General features: G+C 29.0%; 1 protein-coding gene across 4 annotated transcripts; it reads left to right on the forward strand.

Moving 5' to 3' along the window:
* The first annotated feature begins 357 nt into the window (after positions 1 to 357).
* On the forward strand, positions 358 to 8,740 carry LOC100163080 (TAR DNA-binding protein 43). 4 transcript variants are annotated; one of them, XM_029489555.1, is made up of 8 exons: positions 358 to 1,654; positions 3,272 to 3,444; positions 4,527 to 4,664; positions 4,728 to 7,173; positions 7,250 to 7,405; positions 7,490 to 7,593; positions 7,696 to 7,763; positions 8,452 to 8,740. In XM_029489555.1, the coding sequence occupies exons 1-4, from the start codon at positions 1,417 to 1,419 to the stop codon at positions 5,355 to 5,357; spliced, it is 1,179 nt and encodes a 392-aa protein (XP_029345415.1). In that variant the 5' UTR covers positions 358 to 1,416; the 3' UTR covers positions 5,358 to 7,173; positions 7,250 to 7,405; positions 7,490 to 7,593; positions 7,696 to 7,763; positions 8,452 to 8,740. The 4 variants fall into 4 exon arrangements, with proteins under 4 accessions (XP_029345415.1, XP_003247957.1, XP_008188154.1 ...); XM_003247909.4 differs by having other exon boundaries at positions 4,728 to 7,405; XM_008189932.3 differs by lacking the exon at positions 7,250 to 7,405.
* Positions 8,741 to 9,867: the final 1,127 nt, after the last annotated feature.

Below are 9,867 nucleotides of genomic sequence, written 5' to 3' on the forward strand. Positions count from 1 at the left end.
ACGCAATTTTTTTTCATAAAATATTGGGTGGGTGATTGGGTGGTTAGAACAAAATCTTTGCTCCTTGTGTGAAAATAGCTCGCCTCGCCACTGAACTCGTGTTTGGTGTTTTTTCGATTTTTTTTGTACGAGCACAGCGCAGCGAGCTAGTAGCAACGTTAGCCGATTATGTTCTTTTTAAAATTGGTAGGTACCTATCTAATTAAATAATCGGGATTTTACAGTTCACAAGGAGAAATATTATGTATTAAAAATTAAAATTTTTGGAAAGCCTGGGAGGGCTTGACCAAAGTGTCTCCCCCTATTGGAGTGGCGCCTGATATATTATTATATTATACATTATAGAATATAATATATAATTATTAACCACTAATAAATATTATATTTTAAAAGCATGGTTAAAAAATTATATAACATCTGGTACCTTAGATCACATACTACGTCGATGTAGAGAAGTGACTATATATATTAAGAAGTGACATACTATATATTATAGTATGTCTGGTATTATAGTTGATTTATTCATCACTTGGCGGGTATATCCACGATTAAAGATATGCATAGTAGACAAGTACTAACGTGTATATCACGATTTATGATTTATGATATATCTTTAATCGTGGTTTTAAATTGTTAATGTATAAAAGTAAGTAGTAATTATAGTACTAAGGTATTTAGGTATTATATATAAATACTTGGTTTTCACAATTAAGAAATTTACGTGGTTAAAATAAGTTAAAGAGACCACTAGATAGTGCTACTAGTCAGTACATTTTTAATCGCGCTTTTCGAGCTGTGTTATACAGTCTCGATGTGTAACCAGTATATCTTTAATCGTGCGTATATCACATATTACAACAGCTGTTCTATGGTTTAATGTTTTACCAGTGTCCAGTAACCATTAACCATAAAAATAAGTTCGGAACCTTTCACAAAAAAAAAAACTTTTAGATAATAGAACATTCAACATCTTTTTTCTATGATTCAACATTTAATCTTTTTAGAGTTTTCTATGAAATATTGAATTATAAATATTACTATATTAGACTGTGTGTCGTATTTTCGTATGTCTCGAAAGTACCCAGTTCCGGACACCAGTATCTGTATATTAATTATCAAAAATTGCCAGCGACCGTGCTTTCAAATTTTATCGTCACATCTGCATTAAACGATCAAACTCGTGGGAAGCAATTATTGACTTTTGTCGCCGTCGTAAATTTAGTGTTTAAATCCATTGAATACCTGACTTTCGTCAAAAACAATTAAATCGATCGATAAAAATACTTTAAAATTATTCATAACCCATCCATTTAACTCGGATATCACTACATAGTGCGTCAGAAATTAGATTTTTTGTGAACGAGGGAACGGTAGTCTGTTTGAAATTCCCCATAGGATCGTCGGGATTTCGACGACATGTCTGTCAAGTATGTATTGGTGTCTGACGAAGAATATGGTGAAGCGGTCGAACTGCCACTTGAAGACAATGGTACATTACTGCTATCTACGTTAACAGCCCAGTTTCCGGGGGCTAGTGGTCTTAAATTTCGCACTGAAAACAATGTTGTCAGAGGCGTTCGGTTGGCTGACTTCCGATTCCATGTGCCTGACAACGAATGGGGAAAGACACCTTACTACTGTGTTTTCCCTAAAGGTAATTTCATAGTATTACAAAATGTACAACAATGTTTTTAAATTTTTTCTTCTTAACCATATATCTTATCAACCTTTATATTAATAATCTACTTAACTGAGCATGTAGGTAGATATATATATTAATTAAGTCAAATTATCCTATCTACTTATAACAATTACTGCGGGCATTCCCACAGTTGCAAATTCATCTTGGGGATGCTTGCATACATGTATGTACTACATATTATAATATATGATAAATCACAGAGCTGTAGACAATTTTATTGAAATTTATTATCAAATATTGTTAATTATTTAATGTAAGGTTTAATACCTTGAACATTTAACTCTAAAAATCTATTATTTCTTTTAGAAAATGTATTAAATATTTGTATACTACCTTATACATGTATATGAATGCAGTATTTAAAATATGCCATTAATATTATTATTATTATTGTTATTTATTTTCATTAAATTTGAATACAAAATTGAACAATTCAACAAAAAAATGTTCCTTAATCTCATCTATGAGTTTTTTCCAAAACATACATCATTTTTATAATTTGGTTTATACACTTAAAGGACGTCACACCCGCATGAGTTGTCTCCGTCTTACAAATGAACAACATAGCAAAAGCAGTTTTGCGCGGGACAACTTTTCTCGCACCTTAAAGGTCCCTAAAATACACATTTTGGAAAAAAAAAAATTGAAAATCGATAGGTTGCTAAGCCAGAATCGTTCCCATAATTGTTGTAGAACTACCTACCAAATTTTCAAAACATGTAAAGAAAAACTTAATCTGTGCAACAGTGTGCTATTTTTTTATAGCACTATCCAATCCTTTTTTATAAGCAAATAAAAAAACAAAATGTTTAGAAACAAATAACTTTTATTATATTTATGTTATCTAAAATATAGGCACATTGTTGCATAGATAATTTTCTACCCTTTATGTTCAAAAGTTTTGAAAACAAACAAACACAGAAAGATAAAAGTTGTCCTGCGTAAAACAGTTTTAGTTAGATTTGTTAGACAAAGACAACACATGTGGGTGTGACGTCCTCTTAATTAATTATTACTGCTTGAGTATTAAAAAAATGTAATGATTAATAATTATTGATACCTTTGCCCAACACTAGATAGAAGAAAATGTATGTTTTTAGTGATGGAAAATATTTGATTAATAATTTCTTTTTTGATAGGTAGATTTATTTATATAAAAATGATCTGCTTCACCAAAGCAAATACTTACACCATTGGTTTAGGTCGTTTAGGATAATACATTTATCTAATATCAATAATTTGTATTATTTATTTAAAACTGTACTTAATGTACCTACATAAATAAATAAATATGTGATACTTTATTACATAACATTTTTAATTTATAAAGGTATACTTGCATTATTATAGTACCTTTACTTAGGGCTGTTCTTACAATGTCCGGTAAAGTATTGGTTAACGCTAACCGACTGATAACATATTTTATTATCGGCAGAATTCGGCCGGTTAAGTGTTTGTTAACTTTAACCGTACATTGTAAGAACAGCCCAAAGTATAGGTACTATAATAATGTAAGTATACCTTTATACATTAAAAATTGTATATATACCTATAATTTTACTATTTTAGTGGAAAATAAGAGAAAGATTGATGATAGTGTAGAAAATCCAACAGCTAAAACCAAGAGATTAGAGACAAAATTGAAATGTTCAGACTTAGTTGTCTTAAATATACCATATACTTATGATGAACAAAAATTAAAAGAATACTTTGGTCAATTCGGAGAACTACTTATGTTGCAGGTAATAATTAAATGATTTAAAAAATGCATACATAAACATAATTTATATTGTGCATAACTAGCTGAAGGGGAGAAGAGGACTATTTTATTTTTGAATTTTTAAATTACACAATTATTGAATATTATAGTAAATAGAGAGAAGAAAGTACATTTGTTTATAGTATTTATAGATATGGTTAAGGCCAGTGTTTATTTCAGGAGAGTGACCGGAGGAGTGTTACCCCCCGAGATAGAAGGTCTGAAATAAACACTGGTTAAGGCATATGATAGAATTGGAAGCAAGGGGCTAAAGCCTAAGGATAAGTAGAATTAAAACAGAGACAATTGTGTATGATTTTGGAGAAAGTATTTGAGAAGTTTATGGGGCAATGCATGTGATGAAGATGGGAAATAATGCAGTGTATGAGGTGAATGGGTTACAGTACTTAGGATATGTTAAATAAAAGAAAAGAGGTTTTGAGAATTTTGTCTGGATGGATGAAGTGGAGAGAAGTGTTAAGTATTTTGTGTAACAAGATGATGATAATGAGATTAAATGGCAAATTGTATAAAGCAGTTGTCAGGCCAATCAACATGACTACAATATGTATGGATTGGAATGTTGGTCAGTGGACAATAAAACAGAATATAGGGTAAGTGTAGCATATATAAGAATGTAAAAGTAGATGTATAGAGTAACTAGGAAGGATATAATAAAAAATTAATTCATTAAGAGTAGTATAGGAGTGACACCAATTGTAGACAAAATGAGAAAGAATAGGTTAAGGTGGTTTAGTCATGAAGAGAGGTGACTTGGTGGCAATGAGAGTAGCTATGGAAATTAATTTTGAAGGAAACAAGAGTGAGAGAGAGGGTGACTGAAGAAGAAATGGATGAATAGAATATTAAATAACATGAAAATAGCTAGTGTGAGTAAATAAGAGGCAAGAGATAGTGCCCTGAAGAAGCGTAAGACAAGAGTGGCCTATATAGTTGAAAGTGATGGGCGAAAAGAAAGAAGAAGATACAATTATTGAATAGTGTCTTACACATATATCATTATAGTTAATAATATTTATCTATTATTATTATTATTAATAATAGATAAAAAGAGATAAAAATGGACAATCTCGAGGATATGGATTTTTAAGATATACTAACTTAGAATCACAAGTAAGAGTTCTTTCTCAGCGTCACAAGATTGATGGTCGTAATTGTGAAGTTAAGGTTCCCAAGTCTAAGGTGAGATAAATTTAGTAGATTATACAAACTTTGAATATTTATGTAAGTATTTATATAATTTAGGAAGGTAATGGTTCAGAGCTTTCTGGAAAAGTATTTGTGGGTCGTGTGACAGAAGATTTAACAGCTGATGACATTCGTGAGTATTTCAGCAAATTTGGAGAAGTCATCAATGTGTTCGTACCCAAAAATCCATTCCGCGGATTTGCATTTGTAACTTTCCTTGATCCTGAAGTAGCTGCTAGTTTATGTGGTGAAGATCATATTGTTAAAGACGTTTCGGTGCGTGTTTCCGAAGCCGCCCCAAAACCACAAGCTCCCAAAAATCGTCATCAAACTCCCCCACCTAGTGAACCCTGGGAGCGTTCTAATAATCGTCATAATGACAATTATCGAAATTGGTATCACTCACAACATGATAATCGGGGGAGTGTAGACATGCCTAATCTACAGTCATTGGGGATTAATGGTCAAGACAGCTATAACCCAATGTTGCCTTTGAGTCCGGCTATTGTTGCTGCTGCATTAACGCAAGCTGCTGGATGGAGTCTAGCTAATGGTCGTATGATGCCACCACCACCGCCTCCTAGTGGAAACAATCAATGGTCTCAACATGGTCTTAACTCTCAACGAAATAACTATAATAACAGGAAACGTTCTAATAATGATTACAATTCTTCAGGCAATCGCTAAAAAGATAATGGTAATATAATACAAAGTTAAATGAATAATATCAATAACAATTTATTTACTGTCCTTAAACCATACCAGTTTTTCTAACATATTCAATATGTACATTGTACATACATGATTATTACAAATAAATAAAATTAAATGGCTTATGTTTTGTAGTTACAATTTTGTTCCAGTTGAAATGTTATTAGTATAATGATTATTTTTATTAAAATACAACTTTTTTTGATACAGAATGTGGCATAGAAAAAAAAACCTTATTTACTGGACAAATTAACTTTTTAATCAAAATTTAAAAAGTAGATATACATTACACGCATACGAATAGGTGTATGTATAAACCATTTTTTTATGCATCAGAGTATGTATTAAATATATACATATAGGTACTTGTGTATTCTTTGTTTATAAATCTATTTATTGTTACTACTATATAATTGTTAAGGATTATCTTAATATTAATAGAATACATATTTAAATTATTAATTATCCTTTGGTGGTACGAATGAACTTACAAATGGTATGAACGTAATTTGTATGACATTATTTGATTGGAAATTATTCTATCTCATTAAAACATTTAATAACTTTGTTTTACTTTGTGGCCTGAACACATGGTAATACAATATTATATACTAAAAAAAAATAGTTTTACTTTCAAAAATAGTTTTATTATGTGTCTGTATGTCTACTGTATACACTTAAGACTGGATTTTTTTTGTTACGCAATGAAAATATGGATGGTATTATGGCTTTCAATATCCACAATACAGTTATTTTTTTTTTACCTTACATAATTATTAATTGTACTACCAGCTAATTTTTTTTTTAATCTCAAGTGTCATGTACTTCTACGTTTTCTGACAATTGAAAAATATTTGTTATTTTCTTATATCTAAATTTGCTATTAGTTTTTCAATAAAATTATGTTATATTATGTCATATTATATTATATTATATACATTCGTAAAAATATTTTAACCAAATCTATTTGAAAATAAAATCAAGTTTTAAAATAGTATGTCATAATATATGTATAATGTATATATATATATTTATTTGTTTGTCTTTCCCAATAGTTGACTGTATCAATGTTTTCTATAATAACATGTATGCATAAAATATAATCAACTTCCAAAATATTGATTCTGGTTGGTTATTTGTCAATTAGTTATTCTACTAATGTTTGACTTATGCTTAATTTGTTTAAAACAAAATTATAAATATGATGGTTTTTATCTTTTATTTGAATAAAATTACATCATAATAGTTATTATTCTAATAAAATCTAATACACATTTGAAAATCAAGTTTGAGTCAGAGTATTTTATTTAATTTATGTTTTTAGTATATCTCAATTACAGTGATAATTGTTAATTAATGTTGCTAAGTAATATTAATAATTGTTAATTAAAAAAAAAAAATGTGTTTATTGGGTATGTAGTAAGTTATTAAGCATGATTGCCATAATCCTCCTTGTATATATAATTATTTCTAGTCTGACTGAATGAACGATGATTTAATTGTGATTGTTATCATTATTGTCGTAGACTATTTTGTCTGCCAGCAATGAATAAGTTGTTTCATTTTAACCTTTTTTAAATGTATGCAAAATTATCTGCCTGTATGGAGTGCTCAGTTTAAACTTTAAACATTGAGTTAAATATGTCTTTTACGATGTCATAATGGAGTAATGTGATAATTATTTGTTGCTGAAAATATAAAATTGAAATGAAATTCGGTCTATAATATTGTCGAATAGCTGTCAATCTGTGTCCATGAATGTATTCAGCAAACGGAACATCTTCAATGTTTTGTAAGTATGTATGTTTTCATGTGTGTTAACTCAGATTCTCGATTATGTATAATTTTTGTTTTGTTTATTTTACCAGCATGTATGTTTTATTTTTATCCTGTTTATAAAGCTGAGCTTTGAAATATATTGGACATATTGATCAGCTTACATGTAAATTAATTATGATTTGTTCTGTTTGGTTTACAAATAGGTATTTTTTTATTTAACCAATGCAAAACCATTTTTTATACAAGTATTATTATTATTATAATTTAAAATTGTATAAATCATATTTTGTGTATTAGTTAATATAGTTAATGTTATTAATTCATTTCAGCATTACGTGAGAAATTTACCAAATGTATCTGACAGCCAAATGTTATCAAACAAATGTTTATTCAATAAAAACTGAAAATGCCTTGAAGAAGTAGAATCCAACAAGTAAATTTATGTTTTACGCATGCTCACATTTTAAGATAGATTTACTATTAACAATCTGTAAATTAAAGTTTAAATAAGTACTCACGGTTTTATATTTTTTAGGAAATGCCTTTCAATTGAAAGAATGGTTATTGTAACCAAAAATCTTTGCTAATAACATTTTATGAAAGGTTAGTATTTTTTTTAATGGTTATTTATTTTATTATTTAAGAACTCTGATATATATCATTCTATATTTTTGGTAAATTTTGATAACTACAATATTTAAAACAACAATATTAAGTAATATATTTAAACAAACTAAAAATCAAATAGGCTCCCAATGATAAAATAAATGTCATGCCTAAGTACATAATCTTTTGACCAGTGAGACAAATAACATGAAGCTTACAAAAAATTATGGAATTGATTAGATTTATAGGTTTAGTGAAAATGATCAACACCTATAGTTTTAAGCCTTAACCACGAGTATTAGAAATAGTCTATCCAACTAGTATGTGTGAATTTGAGACTAGAGGAGATCAAGTCTGAATTGAGACCTCTAAAGGCCAATACAGAATTGTGGACCCAGTGAATGAACATTTTAATACTGCATACACATAACTTAATAAGCAGTAAACACAAATAAAATATTTAGTAAATAGTTTGACATTTTTCTTAAAATGTAATATTTTTTACTGTAAAAAATTAAAAAGAATAAATTATTTCAATATAATCTTTGGCTGACAGTTATGGGCTTTTTAATTCTTTATTGGACAAACCCCCTCTTAATCCAGGCTAGGATAAGATCTGACGCAATCAACCAAGAACGGTCAAATAAGAAGCGGAGGTACATATTATTTTAAACTTCTTTTACAGGATGTATGATTATTCAAAGAACAACAACAACAAATTGTCCTAAGCAAGAGATAAGTTCAAGGCACTAGCAGGCAGATGTTATTCTGTGGATCATGGACAAAACTGAGAGAATAATAATTATTGTATGATACAGGAACGGTGCATAAATGCTAGAATTCATTGCTAGAATGAAAAAAAAAATGTTTGGAAGGCCTTGTAACTGTATTGAAATGTACAAGTTATTTTTTGTTTCTGTTTTGTGCGAGACATTATAATTCATAAATCATAATATATTATAATAAGTTAAATATTTTTTTGACTTCTATTATTTGAATTTTCCACTGTTCTTCAATCCAGATGATTCTACTGAAAAATTAAATATTACTGTTCCTATCATGTTTGCAGTAAACGGAATAGGGATCTGTTGAAAATTTGGAATAAATAATTTATTAACAATAAATAAATAATTATAATTCAGTGACTTACTGAACTACCTTTATAAATATTTACTCAACAATTTTCCATGTTTTAATATTTTAAAAACATAATTATTCAAATATTTAAAAATCTTTATAATGTTGGTAACCAAATTATATGTAATAGTGTTTATAATTTTACCATTTACCCCCATATCCATCCAAGAAAAATCGGTGAAGCAATAAGAGCAATGTATAATCACACTTCACAGGCATATAAACTATTTTATAATACTATGTACTCGTATGTAGGTAGTAATAATATACTAGTATGTGAATAATATAGAATTTATTATCGATAGTAGTGGTACTTAGATCCAAGTTGTGTAATCGTATATATGCTTCATTCAGTGGCGGATACGAGGGGGGGGGGGCAATTCACCCAACTGTTTCATATCTCGAGAAGTCGGGAGTTACCCTCCTTGCAACTAGTATTAATTGATAAAATGTATATGATACGCATACGATAATGTCTGGTTTGAACAGTGCATTTTCTATTCGGTGAATGGAAAAAGATAATTTTCCAACGCTTCATCCTCAAACTGTGCCGGCTGATAGTATAATTTTCAATGCCGATGGAAGTGCTATATAGAAAACGACATTTTTCCATCCGGCTAACGGTAAAATAGGCATTTTCTTTGATCGTAAGATATTGGGTACTCCGTACCCTTCCGCTAATCCTGCACTTAAACATAAAACATTGGGTGATAAAATATGTTTTGCCGTTTTGCAGATAGCTGTCTATAAGTTATATATAACCTTACACCCCCACTACAAATTCGAATATCCCAGCTCTACAATACATTTTAACCTATGTAAGTATGTAACCAATTATAATTTATTAACTACCTACAAAATCATTTTTTAATTTTAAATTTGATACATTCTGTTACAATTCAAACTTTAATTGCTTAGGTATCAAAAAAAATTGTATTTTTAATATTTTTCAACTGCTATTGGA

This window comes from Acyrthosiphon pisum, chromosome A2 (genome assembly GCF_005508785.2).
Source record: "Acyrthosiphon pisum isolate AL4f chromosome A2, pea_aphid_22Mar2018_4r6ur, whole genome shotgun sequence".
NCBI classification, from domain to species: domain Eukaryota; kingdom Metazoa; phylum Arthropoda; class Insecta; order Hemiptera; family Aphididae; genus Acyrthosiphon; species Acyrthosiphon pisum.

Coding starts and splice junctions, on each gene's coding strand:
- LOC100163080 (XM_003247909.4), top strand. CDS start 1,417: ATGTCTGTCAAGTATGTATTGGTGTCTGACGAAGAATATGGTGAAGCG. Junction 1,655..3,271: donor CTACTGTGTTTTCCCTAAAG/GTAATTTCATAG, acceptor TTACTATTTTAG/TGGAAAATAAGAGAAAGATT. Junction 4,665..4,727: donor TTAAGGTTCCCAAGTCTAAG/GTGAGATAAATT, acceptor TATATAATTTAG/GAAGGTAATGGTTCAGAGCT.